This window comes from Scaptodrosophila lebanonensis, unplaced genomic scaffold, assembly GCF_003285725.1.
Source record: "Scaptodrosophila lebanonensis strain 11010-0011.00,11010-0021.00 unplaced genomic scaffold, SlebRS2 tig00000142-arrow-arrow-pilon, whole genome shotgun sequence".
Lineage (NCBI taxonomy): Eukaryota > Metazoa > Arthropoda > Insecta > Diptera > Drosophilidae > Scaptodrosophila > Scaptodrosophila lebanonensis.
The window spans coordinates 1,600,085-1,621,948 of NW_022060589.1; the positions used below are offsets into that span (position 1 = coordinate 1,600,085).

A 21,864-nucleotide genomic window follows, 5' to 3' on the forward strand; every position below is an offset into this window, starting at 1 on the left:
CCTTTTCAATTACCTGAGTATTTCAATCAGAGCCCTATGATGTGCTCTTTGAGGCTATTAGCGGGGCACAAATGCGTGCAATCAAGCGAAATCAGTCGGCATTTAAACAATTGAGAGTAATTACGCAAAAAAACTAAGATCCGCCTGGGTCGCCAGGCCGCCAGACCCGGACTAATTACACGAGAAAGAGACCTGATGGAGTTACAAATGCAAATCAGAGCTCACTTTAATACGCAAAACAATAATTAATAGAGAAATAAATAAAGCAGACGTCAGCGATGCTCAGACCCAACTCAGCTCGGCTCAGTTGGACGTCGGACAGCGGACAGTGGACAGCGGACAGTGGACAGCGGACTGTGGATGTTTGGTCAACTCCTACGTAGCAAACGACGGCGGTCTGGTATTTTCATTTGTTGTTGTTGTTGTTGTTGTTGCCAGAAACTCCTTTAATGAAGTGAAAAAGTAAACGGCCAACTGGGCAGTGCGAGCATCCCACAGAGCCCAGGTATTCGTAACTCACAGAGTCCCGTACCGAGCTCAGGTGTACAGATGTGTGTACAGTTATAATTAAGTGATACACATAAATGTGAGTGCGTATATAAATATATACATATATGTGTGTGTGTCCGTTCGTGCGTCTGTCTGTCTGTCTGTCTGCCTTGTGTCTTCTGCTGTGTTTAATGATTGTTTTCAATTAGTTTTTTTTTCTCTCTCTGTTTCTGTTTCTGTTCTGCTTCGGTCTCAGCCGACAGAGACGAACTTTAACAAACAAACCGAATGGACAAATAGGCAGAGCCAGTCAACTGGCTGACTGACTGACTGGCTGGCTGACTGACTGACTGACTGACTGACTGACTGAATGCCAGGCCTGCTCTGCTCTGCTCTCCCCTGCTCTTCTTTGCCCTTCTCTGGTCTGCTCTGGTCTGGCAGGTCTGGCCAGACAGCTCATCTGCCAGCAATTGAAGTGCAAGGGAGAGAGAAAGAGAGAGAGAGAGAGCAGAGGAGAGGAGAGGAGGGCCGGCCAAGTCAATCGGATGGAATCGATTGAGTCACTCGCAATGTTGCGGAGCGCCTTTTAAGTGTTTACGCTTGTTTTATTAATTTCCATCATACATCTTCAACTGTCAGCATGGATCTTGGGGCATGCAACCGAATGCAATGGCGAAAAGGAAAAGTCGCGTATTAAGCGAACGGCGAGGGTTCAACGGTTAACGAGCTGCCAAAGATGTAACCAACTGTAGGAAAAGGAAGGCGCTAGAGCAGCAATGAAGACAGACAGACAGACAGACAGAATGAAAAACGGGAAAACGCACCACAGACAGGCCGATTCACATTCAGATTGAGATGCAGATGGAGGCGGAGTTGGAGCTGGAGAAGTAGGGCTCAGGCGGGAAAGGTACCCACAAAGAGAATGGCACATAGAGGCAGTCTCGAAACACGTACATACGTTTCAAAAAAATAATGAAAAAAAAGAAATGAAATAATAATCAAGAAGCAGCATTCCAGATTCAATTAAATCAATTGGAATTCACGGTGCGTTGATATTTTTGCATAAACGAAATCGATTGAAATACAAAGACAAATACGAGGCAGACCCGCGAAGACGCATTTAAGACGAACAATTAAAAATCGCATTGGAATTGCAAATTCCGGCTAGAGATGTGGGTTGACAGGGGTCGCCCCATTCAGAGGTATTGCATTAGGTCGAAAATCAATTGCAAATCAAATCAAATTAGCTGAACATAAAGCCAAGGCCGAGTAATATTATATAGACCCCAAATCAATTAGAGAGCACTTGCTAAAGTGCAGTAATTGAAAATAAATAAGAAGAATTAAACGCTAAACTAAGACTGTACATGACACAGGTTTATGGGAATGGGAGTGATCCTTCCAAAGCAAACGCTGAAAAATGTGAATTAAATTGGCAGTTGATATTGGAATTGGAGATGTTGAATTGGAAATGTTATATGTAGAATAGAGAATATAATTGAATTTAAATGTAAAACTCCAGTTGAAGCTCAGGTCTTTCTGAATTAATTAATGACATAACTATTTCAAAGAACAAATCTTTTAGTGGATTTCAGTTATTGCAGAAATCATTGCTCGCCTAAACGTTAGATTCAATATTAGATGTATGTGCTCTACACACTTGCATATAAATAATACAAGTATATAATTTATAAATAATGAAAAACTTGTAGTTAGTTTAGTATTTAAGTCATTACGCTTTATGGGTTTTTTCGTATAATTTCTCCAGCTTTATACTATCGATGGTTGTTAACCATTTTTATGTTTCCAATTTGCTTAAATAAGAAAAGGCTAAGCTGCCTGTGCTCTTAACATTAAAAGGATGTCTCTTACCTCACTTGTAAATTCGTAATGTTTTTAAGAAATGTGAATAAATTGAATTGAAATTTCTGTTACATATTTTCATAAATGTAAATAGATAGCACTAATTGAGGGAAAGTACCAATCCAGTTGCTGGATCCTTCGCCTCAGAGCTGTCCAAAGCACAGCCCTAAACAAGTTCCTAAACAAATTCCTATTGTTGAACACGTATTTATCTATTTATTTATAGTTAACAAATATCTTCTAACTGCTAAAGATATATGTATATAGTTAGTATATACATATATCTTGGTTAATTAGTTTTCCTTTAAGGATCAGCCTTGTGTCGAGCTTTAATCTTTATATTTAAATTGTTTTATCTTTAAAATGTTTCATCTTTAAATTCTTTCAAATTCCGCTTTTGCATCCAATTGTCGCGCTGTTCTTCAATGACGGAGCTTTCAACAATCACAACCGATTTTCAACATTGATCGATCGATATTGAAACATAAGCTCAGCATCAGCCTTAAGACCGTTTCAAAGTTTTCTTTTGATTGCATTGACACATTTTATGGTTGGAGTACTTCTTCAAGTGCTCCACAATACTGCAGCTATTGTTTAATTGAAAGATTATTATACGCGTCTAATTAAAAATGCTGCACATATCGCAAGTCTCGCAATTGTTCGAGCCGCCTAGCCTATTTAGACTCATTGTTCGTACCCTTTGTCATCAATTGGCCGCTATCCGGAGCACAGCGAGGCCTTCCAAGCCAATCGCGGACACAATGTCGGCCACAGCCACAGACTGTGAGCGACAGCTTAAGATGTTGACAGCAATGTGTAAAGATGCCCCCAATTGGTGATGGCTGGCGGCTGGAGGCAGTCGGCTTTTGACCGCCTCAGTCGCCGTCAGCTGCAGCTGCAGTAACGCCCAAATCATTAAACGTAACACGCACGCCCCCTAATGGTTCCGCCTCCCCGAACTCCATCCCCTTACAGAGATTCGCTACACAGCCCAGCTGCCCCATTTTGGCAGAGTCGTTTGCAGTCGTCATGTGCAGCTACTTAGATGGACATAAAATTATGATTACAGCAAATACCACATGTCAGTTGGAAGGCCAACCTAAACGCGTTTGTGGAGCACTACTGAGGTAGGGGGGAGGGGGCCTTATAGACAGTGGTAGGGACTTTCGAAACAGCAGCTGGACAGCTCCCAGCAGCAGCGAAACATTAAATGAAATGCGATCTTTTCGAATATTCTGTGAATACTTGTTAAACAGCTATGTTGAAATCACCAAAAAGCTGAGGGGTTTTATTTCATATTCATAGATGTTCTCATATTATTATACAACATTTTCTATATCCTATCCCAGGAAGTAATTTCACAAAGCTAATTTAGAATAGTTTACGAATTAGTATTAACCATCAAGCTCTAAATATCTCTTTTCACAATCAAGCAGGATTTCTAAGGCCTCGTAGCTATAGCTAAATATTTGTTCGCCTGTACATTTTACATTGCAGCCGAACTGTTAATAATAATAATAATAATAAGATAGTGTTTATGGACAGGCACAGGACTATTATAACTCTGAGTTCCCAATGATTGCAATTAGTACTGAAATATTTGCAGGCCATAAAATCGCCATAAAAGATGTGGAAAAGCAGACATTCTATTTTTTAAATGTTCGCTTACGAGTTTGAGAAAAAACTAAAATCAATTTTCGGATTGAAGCGTGGTCAGACTGGCAAAAAGTTTGCGTTCCAATTTATCGAATTTCACGAGAAGTGAACACAAATTTGAGCGCAAATTAGCTTGAGTCTTTGAACTTCTAAGATGCCATTCGAAACAGCGAAACAAAATTAAATTTTATCTATTCCTAACCTCAAGCTTGGTCTGATTACGAACCAGTTCCAAAAATCTCTACTCACCAACCGACCCTTAGAGTATCCTAAAACAAACCTCACATGATGGAGCAACACATGCGCCACACACACTCGTAATTTCCTCAGTTAGACCATCAGTGGAGACCACTGTGCGGTGCGGGGCCACATTTGCAGTCAATAACCGGAGCGGACGAGTGGAGGACACGGCCACTAACGGCCATTCGGGGGGATTACACACCCACTGCGAGGCAGAGGCACACCACTAACTATTTCTTAGGCAAACTTTGCACAGATACTGCAAGCAGTATATGGACTTGGATATGGCGGTGGAAAGGGAGAAGGGGGAGGAGGGCCGATGACAGAGAAGAAAAAAATTAAGTAATTCATTACAATAAGCTCACGAATGTGCCATAAAAATCGCATGTGCCTGCGCCGGCATCAACGGCATGTGACCAAACGTTCGAAATTTGTCCGCAATATTGGCAGCCATGGCGGCGACTCTGGCGTTGGTGTTGGCGTCTGCCTCAGCCTCCAGCTCAGCCTCCACCTCAGCCTCAGCCTCCAGCACGGCCTGGGCGTACGCGTCTTCACCATCCATCCAATCCGATGGCAACTGTTGTTCTACTTGCCACTCGCTGCCCGATTGAAAGTGACGTGGACGTGGCAAAGACGTTGGCGATGGGGATGCAATGGGGACGACGATGGTGATGGCGATGCTGATGGTGATGGGGACGACGACAGCGTTTCCAATTGCCACATCATGTCGGCAATGATATGTTGATGTTAATACACTCAGATGAGCAACATATGCCAAGTTGGTCATGTCGGTGGGGGGAGGGCTTCTCTGTTGCCATACCCATTGCCATGGCCATTACCTCTGGCTGTGCCTTCGCCTTTGGTTTTGGTTTGGTTTAAAAGTTTGATCGCCCCATCCCGAAGCATTCGCTGGGTCGTCTGCTCGTCGTCGCACGTCGCTCTCTATATGTTTGATTGAAAGCGTTGCACTCGAAGCATGAAATTGGCTATTCGAAACGGTTTTTGCTGTAAACTTCGTGCCTTCGTGCCACATACCACCTATGTACACACACACACATACATATGTATGTACAAGTAGGTATTGTATTGTGTATTTCTTCTGGGCGTGTGTCTGAGTGTGCAAGTAAATGTATAAACAGTCCAGCAACTCTATAAAGAAACCAGCGTACGCGAATCGGGCATAATAATGGGCTGTGTCGCACTCTTCTTTCTGTGTATTTCCTATTTTTTTTTATCCCATTCCGATTGATACAACAGAGTTATGCAGTTCAAAACTTGTGCTTACTTGTATTCCTCCAATTGCCCATCCCATCAACTGAATACTGGACAGACGGTTAGAAATATCTTTACAAAGAGAAGTCTCTCAAGTAGCAGTGCCCCGTTCTGGCGGAGACTAAGTAAGGCATTGTACAATTTCTTGATAGCTTGACACTTTCTGCTATAATAGATGATTTAGGGAGCGTACATCCAGATCTAGATATATTGCAATTTCAAAAGAAATTACTTCGAGCAGACACATTAATTCATTAGTGAAGTAGTTTTATGTATCGATAACCCAATCAATAAATCGATAGTTCTTATTCAGCACTTGCCTTCCTTTTCCAACACTACAAACTACAAACGGAATTCGAAGAAGAGAACTTCCCTAAAAAAGCGGAACGAAGCACAATTCGCTGTAGCGCCGCTCCACTGTCCACAATATGGCAGCTCAGTAGCACTCTCTTGCATTGGTATTATTGTTGGGGCTTGGCTTTGCTTTGGTAATATCTTTCACTTACAATTGTAGAGTTGGTAGTCAAGCAGCGAGCTGCCCCTGCCCCTGCCCCCGTCCCTTCCTTTGCCCCAGCCTTTGCTGCGACTCCAGAAACCCACACGTCAACCCAGCAGCTCATATCTGTATAGTATGTGTGTGCGTGTGTGTTGCGGTATTAATAAGACATTTTTGTGGATTAGATTTGTTACATTTCGATCGAAGCCGACATTTTGCGGCGATTTATTGTCGCGGCGTGTGTAGCACAGACAGTTTTCAATATCCGCAGACATAAGCTGTGTGGGAGCGGCGGGGAATTGATGTGAACTGATGGCAGTTGATGCTGATGGTTTAGCGCTTATTGTCTTAGCCTTTGGGGTCTTTTATTGCAGAAGCACCAAACCAATGGCCAAGTCACAGCTCTAGGCACCCCCCAATCCCTTCCCAGCCTCTCCAGCCTCTCCAGCCAGTTATGACAATGGATTTATTTACTTAGGCTAAAAGGAAATGAAGTGCCAGCGCTCATCGATAATATTGGACAATGGCTCGATGTGATAAGTGTTGAACAAGTTTCGTTTACCGCACTGGTGATTAGTGCTGGAAAGTAAGATTTCGCATAATCGACCGCGTCGAAAAACATATAAATAGGGCACTCGAGTGGGCAAACATTCATTCCGTTCTACAACGTTTAGCGGCGAACAAGTCTTCTTTTTCAATTATTTATATATATTTTTATTTTAAGAATTTGGTTGATTTGCTTTTGTTTTACATTTATTTTTATTTTACATTATCAAGAATTTTATTTGAACTATTTTCGAAAAGTTAGATGGCCTTTCTGTACCTTGTATTGGACAGAGTGTCGTTACAAACAAAACTGGAATGCTATATACGATGGAGAATTGGAAACACAATCGGCAATATACATACATATGTATGTATATTTATATGTGGCGTTGACAGTGCCTTTGATAGTTTACCTATTTAAGGCGGCAGACCAATGCAACAACAACAACAACAATCAGACGTGCCAGATACTCGGATACGAGTACGTATTCCAGATAACATACGAGTACAACAAAATCCTTTGAGTAAACAAAAGTGAAGCGACATGCACTTTCAAGTTGGCGATACACACAAGGGGCGCAAACAAACTGCAAGCACAGCAACAACATCGACTTTGTACCTAAACAGTGTTCTCCGGCTGACTCGACGCTATATACCCTCCAGGTTGTGCTGAGAGGCTCCATCTCAGCGTGCTGTCCTCGATTGAGCTGCTGCTATCATCGGAGGATCGCCACAACTTGGGGAGTCGAAGTCAAGAATAACTCAACTATAACTTTATATGCAAATGTCAGTAAATCAGAAACAATATCAGACATACTATAAAACATATGTTTTACTCCGTGAGGCCATTCATCTGCATCGCCATCAGCCGGTATGGGAGCAGATTAGATTCCGGGAGAAGGCGATTACTTTGAGCGAAATATTGAAATCTTCACAACGACTTATGGAGATATTCGCGCGTCTAATTTTTCAATTGACAAAGCAGAGTTACAAAATGGTATATTTTTTAAGTGCATAATTGGGATCCTTAGAAGCTGATCAATTGTTGAAGGCGGATAATTGGTTGATTAAACGAATGGTAAGACTGGGTAGGACTAGAATGCGTTCGTTTACTAAATTATTAATTTATGCATCGTAGAGAAAATCAATACAACAGATAACTTAACAGATAACAAAATTCCGTTCCTTTCCTTTGTAGGACTAGAATGCATTCGATAAATGCAGCTTTATCTTCTAGGGCATTATTTTTACTTAATTTTCAATTAATTCATCGTAGAGAAAATCAATACAACAGATAACTAAACAGATAACACAATCAAAAGTAAAACAGCATAAGAAATTACAATTACATCTACTAACTAGCGATGTCTTATCCCACAACTATGGCCCAGAACCCGGATGATTTTGTATCGAAAAACAAATTTGGCAACGAATATTAAATATTGTAAAGTTGCTGTGTTGTGGACAATAATATACCCTTTCGTAATATGTGTAGGGTATGTAAAACATCAACAAAAGAATACAAAAAAAGGGAAAAAAGGGAGTGCACCGGCATCATCATATGATGATGCGACACGACACCGTTGCAGTTGCAGCTCGTGCCACAGGACTACGCAGAGGATGCTGGGGCATCAGAGCTCAGTGGAAAGAAAATCCAACGGTAACGGTAAAACCTATAAAACCACGTAATCTGCAAGTGAGTTCTTTAATTATGCTGCAACACAACACATGTAGACAAGGCATGGCGCAGCAGGTGGGTGTGCGCCAACAACAACAACAACAACAGCAACAACAACTGAGCAAACAAAATGCGCTGCGAAAGCCGCTTACAGAACCGCAAAATGCTACGGACATCTTTTGCCAGGCTGGCTGGCTGGCTGGCTGGCCGGCCGACTGGCTCTCTGTCTGGGTCGCCCCTCTGGCGGACAGACAGACAGACAGAAAGGCAGACAGCCTCCTACATACAACAACAACAACAGTAGCAACGATAAGCGCTGCTAACACCGACGCCATTGTTGAAGCGGAAACCGCTGCACAGTGGGATAAGTTTTTGAATTCGCCAGCACTTCCGATTTCCGCATGTTTGATATGGCCGCCTGGAGCTGTTCTAAAGGCCCACATCAGTCGTTCGAGGTACACTATATCCCTTGCTGTTAGAGCTGACATAACTAGACCTGGATCGAGAACATAACATATAGCATTTCCCATTTTGAATTTTATTTCCTGCCCACCTATGTATCTGTCAAGATCAGTTTTCCTCTCAGCAATCGTGGCGTTTCCTAGAGAAGATCTTGCCGGTCTGAGGGACTTCACATTTTGTTCAATTTATTCAACGAATTGCCACACTGTGCCGCTGCCCGGGGCCGAAGCAGAACTGCTGTTTGTGCGCCCTTTTAACCGCGCGTCAACGACGACGGCGACGGCGACGGCAGCCATTTTGAAGTTTGGCGCTGCGGCTTTGGTGCCGGGTTGTAGGATTACAATGGCGTTGCACTTGTAGATGAGATACATGCACACGCACCCACAAAGATAGAAAACAAGATGATAAGGGGAATGGGAATGCGAATGGGAACCACGACGACGACGAACCGATGGCGACGACGGCTGCTGCTGCTGTTGCTGTTGCTGCCAATGCGAAACCATTTGCGGATTTAATTGCCGTTAACATGAGACTCGCTTCACTTTGCCAGCACCATGTCCGTGTCCAGGTTCAAGTCCACATGTCCTTGTTGGTAACATGAGAGCCGACTGCACGGCGCAGCACTGCACGGCACTGCACGTAGATTAGAGGGCAAGTGTCGTCATCGTCATCAGCAGCGTTGTTGTTGTTGTCGTCACCAACATCGTCTTCTTTGTCTTTGGCGTGTATTTTCGTGCGGTTTTTTATGACCATCGGCCAAAGGATAAAACGCAGGAAGTGCACCCACAGTTTCAGGCCCACTCCTTTTCAATTCAGGCTCTGTTTGCGGTCAGTTGATGGAATTATGGCGAAAAGCAATGCCGGACTTTGCGGTAGCACACACAGTCTCCAGGCTCTATCGCTGCATGCATATCATGTCCTTACAAATGTTAAATTGAAGACGCCCCTACCCCCACCGTCTTGGGCAGACTCATTTCATCGATGGCGGCAGGCCGATCCTAACTGTTCACTGTGAAGCTGTGGCTGTGAAGCAGGCACTTGATTTCTCTCCCATTATTTACATTTCAGATTTTTCAAGCCTACAGCCACCACATCAATAAAAAATAATAATAATAAACGAACATTTAAAATATTGTGAAACTAATAGGATTCTTTAATGAGAACTCACAACTCAATGTGTATAGTTCTTTCTACAGAGACAAGTTTGCTTTTTTGGGACAATTGAGAAATAAACATATCATATACACAGCTCTTTGGAGCCATGAAGGGAACATTTCACTCTTATTCTATCTTCAAATCTTGGTTCTTCTGCTTGAAATGAAGAAATCGTTTTATTGTGCTGTAATGAAGAATAGTTTGCCTGAAAGCTTTTTATTATTTACATATATTTGTGTTGAAAATATATAATGTTATTCCTTTATGCTCTTTGAATGCTACTCGAGGGTGTGGACAAAATTGGACTATCACTTACCCTTGAGAATCGCTGGGCGACAAGGGCTTCAATTGTTGCTCCGCTGAACGCAAATTGTCGCTGAGAATGTAATCTGAAAATTGTGGAACGAGTCACGAATTAGACAATTAGATTAGACTACACCTATTAGAAGGCACTGCTCAACAGCTGACGTCAAGGCTACTATCGCTGGCTAACTAACTCGATCTGGAAAATCCCAAAGGATAGCTGCCCCACATTGCAGCGCTCTTGCAGGAAGGAGCTGCGTATGTGTCCATGATTCAGTATCCTATTAGAGCTGCCTTTCCGCCTTTAATTGGCCACATTTGGTTACTTAGCTGTTGCAGCTTTCAAATTTGTGGCAACAGCCCGGCTTTCAAGCTTGCGGAAGGAGCATACATTTGGGGCAACAACTCAATTACTTCCTCGTTTATCCCTCCCAACAACAGAAGCAACAGTTCCCTCTGACTGAGCCTTTTACAGAAAGCTCTCCTTCTAGTCCTTTTTGAAAAGCTTTTTCGAGTTAAATGCTTTAAGCGTTTGCACACAAAGCCGGACGCAATGCTTAAAACATAGCCATCCCAAAGCTTAGTGACCAAAAGCTTTACTTTTAGCTTTCAGTGCGAAATTTCCCATCCTTACTTAATCCCAATAGCACTTTTCCCAGCCACGATGTTCCCAGCCTTGCTTTTCCCAATTTCCATTCGCCCTGCTAAGGAATATCCTAGATAGGATATATTTGGCAGACGTTTAAAAATCAAATATAGTTTGAAGAGATTAAAACTTCAAATAAAAAAGTATCGTACTTCTATTCTTTAGAATTGGATTAAATAACTTTGTTCAAAAATCATTAAAGGATTTAAGCCTCGATGAAGAAGCTGTAGAATCTGTTGAGAGCTTTTGAATATCAATAACAGCCATTGACGTCATTTATAATACTGATTGGAATTTTGGCGATTGGCGTGGGAAATCGGAAATGGAGCATTCTTCCACAAATTAAAAAAAAAAATTGAATATCAATAACAGCCATTGATATAATTTATTATCATCTTGATGGAAATTTTGGCAATTAGCATGGAAAATAGGAAATGGAGCAGTCTTCCACTATTTATAAAAAAATCTGAATATCAATAATAACCATTGAAGTCATTTGTTATCATCCTGATTGGAATTTTGGCTATTGTCATGGAAAATCGGAAATGGAGCATTCTTCCACTAATTATAAAAAAATTCGAATATCACTAACAGCCATTGACGTCATTTGTTATCAGCCTGATTGGAATTTTGGCGGTTGGCGTGAACTTCGGTACTCACCCTTCTGGAGTTGGCTCGTTGGTATGAATTCCTCGTGTTTTTGGTCCCCCTTCTCCTCGTACTTCAGCTTGTAGTCGGAATGCTTGCGCAAGGACATGAGCAGCGATTGGGTGCGTGGCGGTATCTCTGGCGGCGCTGGCTCCGGCGGTGGCTCCGACTCGGCACCGGAGCCAACGAACTCATCCAGATCGCTTTCATTGTTGCCACTGCAACCACCTCCGCTGCTGGCCAACTCGTGCAGCTCGTGCATCTGCAGCTGCTGGAGCTGGGCAGCCATTGAGGTCGCCGCCTGCTGCTTGTCGCGCAGCGAGTCGCTGCGGTTGACGGACAGGGCCGATGTGCCGCTGCTCGAACTGGTCATGCCACTCAGACGATTCAGTGTGTTGCGTGTGGCGCCACCGTTGCCGCTGCTTCCTGCCCGATGGCTGCGACTGCTCGATGCCGCTGTCGAGGATGAGGCCGAGGCGGGCAGCAGATAGGCATTGGAGGCTGGTGTTGCGTCCAGTCCCAGGCTGCCGTCGTCAGCGTATTTGGCGCTCAGGAAGGGGTTTGTACTGCGCGGCGTGTTGGTGGAAGCGGCGTTGGCGGCGGTCAGCGTGCTGCTACTACTGCTGCTGTTGGGGAAGAGACCGAGATTGGCATTGGACTGGTACCGGCCGCCCGTGCTCGACGACACTGTGGTCAGCTTGAGTGGTGAGTGGGCCGTTGCGGTTCGCTGGTGTGGTTGCGCGTAAGTCACCTCCAGACTGGCGTCCTCATCGCGCCGCTCCACGTTGCGCTTTCGCAAATAGTCCGGCTCGCAGTCTGAATTGTAGTGCTCCATACCTATACGGGCAGTACCGGCGAAGAGGGAGAGAAGAGAGAGAAAGTGAGTGAGAGAGAGTGAGTGAGTGAGAGAGAGGGACATATGTAGATATGTATGTGTGTTTACATATTGTAATTTACACTTCACTCTTGACTCGTCAATTTGGCTTAGGGCCCTATTGTGGTTGTTGTTGCCACTGCTGCGGCCCTCAGCTTATTGTGCCACATGCTGTGCAACAACACAACGCAACAGAACGCGGCACACACGCGCACACTCCATCGCGAGTGCCGCACACACAAATACTATATTAGCAACAGTAACAAAAACAATGGGCACAACAGCGAAAACACTTTGGCCCGGTCCTGTTATTAGGTTGTAAAAAATGAATCGTAAATTACATTAAATATTAACAGACAATAAAAGCGAAATGCAAGCGAACCGACAGCAAGTCGGACAGATGGACAGATGGACGGAGGGGCACATAATGCCATAAAATGCGCACGGCACTTTGGATTCCGTTTTATGTTTCGATTACGCAGCGCCTGCCTCTGCCTCTGCCTCTGCGTCGGCAGCGGGAGCGGCGCCGCCAGCTGCGTCGGGTAATTGAAAAGCCGCCGATCAAATTCGCACTCGGAATTGCACATTTTGGGCGGAATTTCTATGAAATGAAATTTGCGAACATAGTTGATTAGATTAATGGATGAGCGCTGCCAACTAATAACACAGTGCTGGCAAAAATATTAAGTTTGGGCTTCACTTTGTTTTTTTTCGCGTCAAATCTGGTTGTTTCTTAAATCATATTGTGGGAAAAAGTTCGAAATTGTGGGAATTCTGGCTTTTCACAATTACATTTCGATCAAATTCGCACTCGGAATTGCACATTTTGGGCGGAATTTCTATGAAATGAAATTTGCGAACATAGTTGATTAGATTAATGGATGAGCGCTGCCAACTAATAGCGCAGCGCTGGCAAAAATATTAAGTTATAATAGTAACTGACGTTTTAAAATGAGAGATTCCTATTTTATTGGCTTCTAATGTAAGTCGTTTGGAATGTTTTTTTATGTACTTATTAACTTATCCTAGCGTTACAAGTATTAATTTAATTAATTTTAATTTTAAAATTAAATTAAATTAATTTTTAATTTTCTCTTTCACTTTCATTTTTTCCCTTTCTGCAATTCAACCAATAACTCGATGATTTATTTTCGCAAATGCTTGTATTTATTTATTTTTATTGATAACATTTTATTTTCTTGTGGAAATATGGCCTGTCCGTTCACAGTGTTTACTTCCAAACATTTTGTTAACAGGAATATTAAAAGAAATAAAGTAGGGCTTCGTATTTCTATTTAAATCGTTTGCGTTTGGTTAATTCAGCTATGTATGTTCAGACACGCAAATAATTTGCCTGCAATTTCATTTAATTTCTGATACGCATTTTAAATTTGTAAGCCAGCTGGGCTTCCCTAGAACAATACAGCAGTCTTTGTGTTGTTGACTTAATCTGAGCAGTGCTGCAAATTTCTTCCTTCTTTTTCAATATTTTCGAAAAATTTGTTTGCAGGCGTACTCTGAATGAAAAGGAGAGCTTTTGTTTTTTTTTTTTTGGAATGAACCTTTTAATTTTTCCCAGCCTCTGCACACATTTAAATTTAAAGATAGAAAAAGAGGTCTGCAGCTTGGTTCTGGTACCTTTGGTTTTTGTTGGAGCCAGTGGACGCTGCTGAGCAGAGGTCCTTGCAGCGCGCTGAGCAAACAAAACATGTGGCATGGTGGACATTAGGCCGCGATTTGTGAAAAAAGGCAGTTTGCTCATTAGAAGAAATAGGCCTGTGTGCATTTCGAGATACAAGTGCAGCTTATATCAAAACCTTTTTATATTTTCAGGCAATTGTTAAGTCGGTATGGATCTATGGCCGGTCCAACTATGGGGGCCAGTCAGCCACACAGAATCAGCATCAAAGAAGTCTAAAGAGGCTCCATGGTAGTCTTCCACTCATTGGAAACTACAATTCAATATTATTAAGCAATGGTCGTGATGTCCTCGTGTGTGTTCTTGATGCAGAACTTGTTTCCTATTATAAACTGCTTCTAGGAGCATTTATAATTTTAAGAAAAATTAATGTTTTAAAGAGAACGACACTGAAAACCCCCTTTACTGTAGGTTAGAAGTACTACCCCTATCTGTGGGCCAAGCCAGAACTGCTCTTGAATTGTTGCTAAAGCTGTCTGACCTCAAATCAGCGCTCCAGCGTGCGTATTTGGACAAGAGGAAATGGGCCAAAACGGACTCATTGATGTACAGCAGCTTCAAGCCCGGCAATGCAATCCAATCAAAGCAAAAGGCCAACTAGGCAAACGGCAATCGCGCATCAATGGCCTTGGCCGTAAAGCCACATGCCCGAGCAACCAAGGGAGGCAACTTAGGGCACACTGAATAATTCAATTAAATAAAATAATGAATATATATGCATGTATATACTGGCACGAGTGAGCAGCCAGCCGACTTATATATGTATGTATGTATGTACTCGGACACACACCAGTTATAAAAGCCAGACTGGAGCTGTTCCGGTTGGAGCTAGTTCAAAAATCGGATTTCCCCGATGTTTCCGTTTTTAGCTTAAGAACCAAAGATTACATTTTGAATTCATTAAATAACCATCAAATTAAGATAAATAACCTGTTGTTTTAAATGAACAAATATGTTATACTATAATGTACTTATTTACAATACTAGTTTAATACAGTTATAAACTGTTTTTATCCGAGTAAAAGTGAGTGGCTGAGCTTTTGATTTTTTTTATCAGACTTGTTTTCCAATTTCAAAAACAAATTCTGAACAATTTTTAATTTCCAAGATTTACAAAGCTTGTTATACTCGTGTTAAGTAAAAGAGTAAGGGGAAGTCATCTTTAAAATTAAATTAAATCGCGCAGAAGATGTTTTTAAAAAATATACGAATCCAAACAACAGAACATCTCATTCATCAAAAAGTTAAAATAATAATGAATATTTGTTTGTTGAAAAAAGAAAATTTGCGAAATTTCGTTTCCGAAGAGCATTTCGAGCATTTCCAAATTAATTCGGAACGTTTGTCTTCTGATCGACCGTAAACTGGAAACAGAACAGTATTGATAATAAAATACTCTAAAAGAAACCATTGATTTCACGCAAACTAAACGGAAATCGGGGATCCACGGCGAGTGCTGTTTTTTATTTCTCGCGACCAACAGAGACGAAAGATGTAGTGCCCGATGTGTGGAGCTAGTTCCATATTGCACGAGACGATTCATTTCTGTTTGCGGAACTAGTTGGGCACAACTCTATCAAGGACATGCATAAATCGCAGTTCGAGTCAAGACTACGAGACAGTTATGCGGGCTGGCTGGCTGGCCAGCTGCTTAGGCTTATCTGTGTATGAACCAAACATATATACACATGTATATATACTATAGATGTGTGTGTGTGTGTGTGTGTGTGTTGTACTTACTTGCCAATTGCTGACTCTGCAGCAGCAGTTGAGCCAAAAGCTGCGTATCGAATGCGGTTGCTTGGGCCGTATTTTGATATTCATCCTCGCTGCTGCTTCCGTATCCATGTCGATGGCTGTGCCATTCGGCCGAGCGCTGGCGGCGCATTTGTTCGCCACCGATGCCTCCGAGGCCGCTGCCACCGCCAGCAGCGAAATAGTATTCGCTGCCGGCTGCACTGCCGCTGCCGCTGCCGACGCGTTTACGGCCAATTGTGCCGGAATGACTGTTGGACATGGCTGTGTCCTATGGCCCTTCCTATGTCGCTCTTTCTAGCACTGCCTCTGATCGCTGGCAAACAAACGATGGACCGACCAACCTGGCCTGGCCTGGCCGGCCCCCCAACACACTCAACCTCAACTGCCTTCAGGCGGGTGCGCTCCTCTCTGTGTCACGGGTGTGGTGCTGTGTCGCTCCCTCTGGTCCCCCCTGGTTCTATGGAACAGGGTTGTGGATTTCACCTTCAATTGAACTATGCACGTAACTTGGCCAGCAATTTGCTGTCGTTTGTAGGGCTTTGTTGTTGTCCCACTGTTAACGCATTGCCCAGCACTGGACCGGCCCGCCCACACGGGTGTTGGGCCCACTCCGGCCCTGGTCCGGGTCCTGCTCCTGCTGCTGCTGGCTGGTACTCTCCGTTGGCTTGGGCTTGGCGTTTTAAGTGCTTAACCGAATTAACGCTGAAACGATAAAAACGACAAAGTGTCAGCATGAGTCGAGTGTCGGTCGCTGCCCCGATAGAGATAGAGAGATAAAACCATAAATGTAAGAAAATGAAAATAAATAGCAGCCGGCGCGTATTCAACGTCCAGCTGTTCGCCGGGTCCGCCACCTCGTCCGGCATCTACATAAGCGGCACATTTGGCTGCTGCTGCTGCTGCTGTCCTCGTTGCTTTGAATGCTGGGCATGAGAATGGAATTGGGGATGAGACAGCGTGTGGATGTGGATGTGGATGTGGGTGAGTGCCTTGTGTCATGAATGTGGGCCTGCCTGGTGTAAAGTGAACTTAATAGCAATTGCATTAAATGAAAGCTCAGCTCTTAAACGTTGCCTGTTATTAGTCGATTTTGTTGGACATTTTTATGTGTCCCTTTGGCAGGACTTGCTAGCTGACTGGCTGCCTGGCTGACTGCCCGGCTGGCTGGCACTTGACTTGGGTAACATATTTTGTCCTTTGATTTGATTTGAGTGCGTCATTTGAATGCACTTGATTAGGGACGCCTGTGGGCGGAATTGCTTTTTCGGTCTATTTTCGCAACGAACGATTTTCAAGGCTTAGCTGCTCGGAGATAACGCACAAGTCAACGCACCAGCAATCTAAGCTGAGATGGATACTCGGATTTAATTTAAACAGCTGCTTCAGGCGCTCTGAGTAAATAATACCTTTCAATTATATTACACACAACTCAACTGGTCGCTCGCAGCCTGAAGTGCAATCTGACTGAAGCAACGTAATACCATCGTTTCGTTATCTAACGTGGATGTTAGCTGGCAACGTGATTCGTTGATTATATGGAATGAAGTATAGAGATATTGCATTCCATTTAACAGCTAATTATCTGGTTCGTGTTATAACCCAGCAGGCCTGAATGTAATTTTTGAAGAACTCATTATTTTCGAGCTTGGTCTTCACTTCACTTACTGACTATATGTCAATACCTTACTTATTACTAATGCTTAATTATATATATTCATGCTCAATCGCGCTTATGTTTCAGTTAAAGCCAAGTCTGATCATGTGGTGTTGTAGTTATTATATTGGAAAATGAATCTGAATGAAAAAGTGCCACTTGATTTAATACTTTTACTGTTTACAGAGCTTCCACTAGACCCTAAATAATCTGCTCCCAATTGTGTTCAATAGGCGAATACACTGCTCGAATTTCTAGGACGTTAATCCCATTCTTTAAAGGTTTCGAAAGCAGTTTTCAAACTGCTGTTGTGCTCATTTAAGTGTCTTCTTTGCATTGCAAAATAATTAGATTTGTTGATTTCGGAATCCCCATTAATTTGCCAATATGCCTATACTTTTCGGAGAGTTGAACACCGGTTCTAGACTCTATCTTGCCCAGTCTATAATCGCTTGTTTCGGTGATTAAGTCTTTTTAATCTCTTATTTGTTTAAAAATGTCTCTTTTTAATTTTGTCATATTCGAAAACTTTTTGGAAAAAGCTTAAACACCAGATGGAAATATGCTTACATACAAAGGAATATAACCTACAATCACAAATAAAATAATACATAAGACTTGTGTGAAAGGCATATTAAATGAAGAGAAAAATATGGCACCATACATTGGAGATGTATATTCCTGAATGAAATGAATTCTTTTCGAACAATGCACGACTCTCAGACGACGCCATGAAAGAGACTCACTCAGCTCTCGTTCTTCCTCCAAGTCTTGTGTCCTTGTACATTTTGCATGAAAGAATGTAGAATTCTTTTTGTTCTTTAAAAATACCTTGCACTCTTTTCGCACAATGCACGAGTGCCTGGCGGAACCAAGAAAGAGACCCATTCTGTGCTCGTTCTTTCTCCAAGTCTCATAAATTTGCAATGTTTAAGGCATCGCGATTGAACTGCCCAGAGTTGTGACTCGATGTTCATGTTGTCGTGCATCTGCATTGCATTGAGCCCGATTCTGATAGTTCCGAGTGGCCACTTCGTTAGGCGGGCGCAGAGAGATAATCAAAAACAAGTTTGTTTCAAATGCATAATTTTCGAGCCACACACCACATACATACAAGTACTCCACACCATATACTACATACTTGAACATAGACTATACATAGTCATTAAAAGTCCGTTCGCTATGCCTGGCTGTAGTATCAGCTTCAACTTCTGCTTCTACTTCTACTTCTACTTCAGAAGGACATGAACATATGCAGTTTTTGTTCTCCTTGCAACAATTTCGTTTTAAAGTGCGAGCAGAAGTCTAGCTGGCGAAAAATGGAAAAAGGAAACGTTTTACCAGGCAGGCTTCTGCCCCAGAATATGCAACAACTTTGCAAAGAATTAAAAGAAATAAAAGCAGCAAAAGTTGCATAAAGTGCGGCGAACGAGCGGCAACGGCAACGGCAACATCAACGTCAACGACAACGGGAAGGAGAATGGCAACGGGAACAGGATGTGGTCCTGTTCGTGTTGTTGTTGTTGCTGCTGGTGCCGGCTCTGGTGCGCCTACGCAATTATTTTGCATGCTCCATTTTAACAATTTGGTAAAAGAAATGTGAGCAAGTGAAATGCAAAAATGAAACGAGTGAATGAATGGGCAAGCGTATACGCGTGTGTGTGTGTGTGTGTGTGTGTGTGGAGTGCGCATAAAATGCATGCCAAAATGGAGCACACATTGCACAAAAAGGACGAGGCTTCTTGCACCATGTGGCTGCCAACACGGATTTGTTTCTGCTCCTCTCATATACAAGTAGTGGCGAAGCTCAAGTGCTGCTGGAGAAGGAGTGCCGTGCTGGCAATATTTCTAAGCAAAAAGTCAATAAGAAAGGACGAAGAGATGAAGTTGACTGCGCCGGGTTAATTTTGGACCATTCCAGTGAAATAATATGACGGCTTCCTCATAACCGTCCCACTCTTCATGGCCATCCATGGAAGCTAGAAGCTCTGAAGCCCCATTCGAACTAACTGGTGCCAGAACGACTCTCATGATTGACGGAATATACATATCTAACTGTAAATATTTATCTGCTCACTTAATATGTTCAATAGAAAACAGAGTATATGTGAGATAAAATACTGTAAAAATACGGATTTATTCGATGAGAACAAAAGTCAAAATTCTGAAGACAAAAAAAAAACGATTAAAGTTTGTTAGTTCGAGTGAAATGAATTAATGCTTCTAAGTCATCAGCACAGGCCCACAGACTGAATACTTGTAAATAGAAACGGATAATGAAAATGGAAATGATTGGAAGGGCAGTGATTTGTTGTCTGCAGCAGCTTAAGTATTCAGGAATGCTCCTTTGCAGCAGCATTTCAGGTATGGCTGCAATTTCTATTGCTATTCTTGTTAAATGGATGAACAAATTCTGAGTCTGGGTCTGAGTCTGAGGCTGGGACAATAATTTCCTATGCATTCCATTTGCACATTTCACAATTTTTCATTCGTCGCTCTGCAAATTAACGCATTTCCTGTGACATCAATCGGTGCCGAGTTCCATAATATCCTTCTCTCTTTTTAACCTATTTTATTGCAAGGAGGAGGAGGAGGAGGAGGAGGAGGAGCAGAAGGAGGAGGGGCCTTGGTTATAAACCACAATACATTCACACACAGACACACTCTTTATTTATTGCCTACAGTTGAGGCGCTATGGAGCATGTCCATGTTGCATAACAGCTATTGTATGTGCCCCCAAATGCCCCCTCCTCCCAACCACTCCACTTAACCACGCCACTCATTTATTGTGATTGCTGTTGTTGCTGTTGTTGCTGTTGCTATTGTGGTTGTTGTCAACCGCAAAACATTTAATTACATGTCAAAATGCGAAATGCATCGAAATGTGCACAGGAGACGAGCTCGAAGGCCTCACACTCTGTCAAACGATGCCAAACCATGCTATGCGATGGTTTGTGAAAGGCAACAGGAACCTGCCACAACAGCAGCACCACCACCACCAACAGCAATGGCAATGGCAATAGCAACAGCAACAGCAACCACAACAGCATTAAGAACAACAAAAAGAGAGCGGGAGCGGGAGCGGGAGCCGGAGCGGGAGCGGTACCGCCTGAGCTGGCTCTGTCATCATGGTTGGCTTTAACGGTTTATAGATAAAGCGCAGACACGGCGTCGAGTCGAGCAAGAGCACAAAATTTTGTATTATGACTAAACATGCAAAACAACCTCATTACCACCAACATACTCACACACCCACACACCACAAACACGGGCACACACACGGGCACAAACACGGGCACAAACACGGGCACAAACACAGGCACACACGCCACACACTCTCTCATATTTAGCTTATTACCAGGCGTTGTCATTGTAAACATTATAGACAGAGATAGAGAGAGGAAGAGGGAGACTCCTCCATGGGACCGGCATCGGCATCGGCACCGGCACCCAACTCTCAAAGCCCGTAATTGTTGTCTGTGCACCGTCATGTCTTGCTGCCTGGTTACAAATGTTTTCGTTACCAACGGCCTTTATTGACACAGTAGCGACGGCCAGGCTGGAAAGGAAGGAACGCTGCCAGCAGCCCCTCCCCCCGACAGAGCGCCTATCTGCGCCACCATACTCGTATATCATCCATCTAATGAATGCGAAAAGAACATCGTCTAACGAAAGTGAAATGGCGAAATTAATTTTCATGTCGTTACCAAACATACGAGTCGGAGTACGAGCCAGTAGGTATACTACTTGTATGTATAAGTACGAGTATATCGCGGCTTCATTAATGGGCCGCACAACATTTTGTGGCATCGAGTCATCGAATATTCCGGGAGTGCGAGCGAAAACATTTCCAGCAACCATAGTTGGTGAGAGCGAGGGGCATTACACTTGTACTACAAGTATAGTCTCTAGTACAAGCAAGTAACACGTTAGTCGAGCTTAGCTCGCAGGCAGGCACTATCTGGGCAGGCCATTAATGTGTCCAATTTATTTTGTGTGCTTTCAAGGAATATTTCAAATTGATTTCATTTGTACACTTAGCAAGCAATTACTTATGCAGCAGCTCCGTTTTACAATTTGAAAGCCATAGCAGGGATACCCGCAGTTTCGAGCGAAAAGTGGCCATGAATGTGCAAATACATTAGTTATTATTCTAAAGTTTGAAACGTTTAAAATGTAGGAAAGTAGGAAAGAAGGAAAGAAACAGACCACGTTGAGTTGCTGGGAGTTCATTCGAAGTATTGATATCATCAATGCATAAAAAGGCTTGTTCTAATAACAAGTTTAGTCTAGTTGCTGTAGAAGAGAATTTCAGTATATTTTGGATAGTACTATATCCTCCATTTAAAAAAATATTTCGTTTTTATTTTCACTGCATCCACAAACAACTATCTTGCCGTAATTATTAAAAAGTTCTTATATAGA

General features: G+C 42.8%; 1 protein-coding gene across 2 annotated transcripts in view; it reads right to left on the bottom strand.

The window, feature by feature from the left end:
- The window catches only part of LOC115629343 (teneurin-a), a 208,077-nt gene extending 192,033 nt beyond the window's left edge, over positions 1 to 16,044 (bottom strand). For both annotated transcript variants that reach the window (XM_030525793.1, XM_030525792.1), the window contains exons 1-3: positions 15,768 to 16,044; positions 11,467 to 12,291; positions 10,174 to 10,246 (exon numbers count right to left, since the gene is read on the bottom strand). In XM_030525793.1, coding sequence (XP_030381653.1) covers positions 10,174 to 10,246; positions 11,467 to 12,291; positions 15,768 to 16,044 — 1,175 coding nt within the window. The remainder of the gene's footprint in view (positions 1 to 10,173; positions 10,247 to 11,466; positions 12,292 to 15,767) is intronic.
- Between the last annotated feature and the right edge of the window lie 5,820 nt (positions 16,045 to 21,864).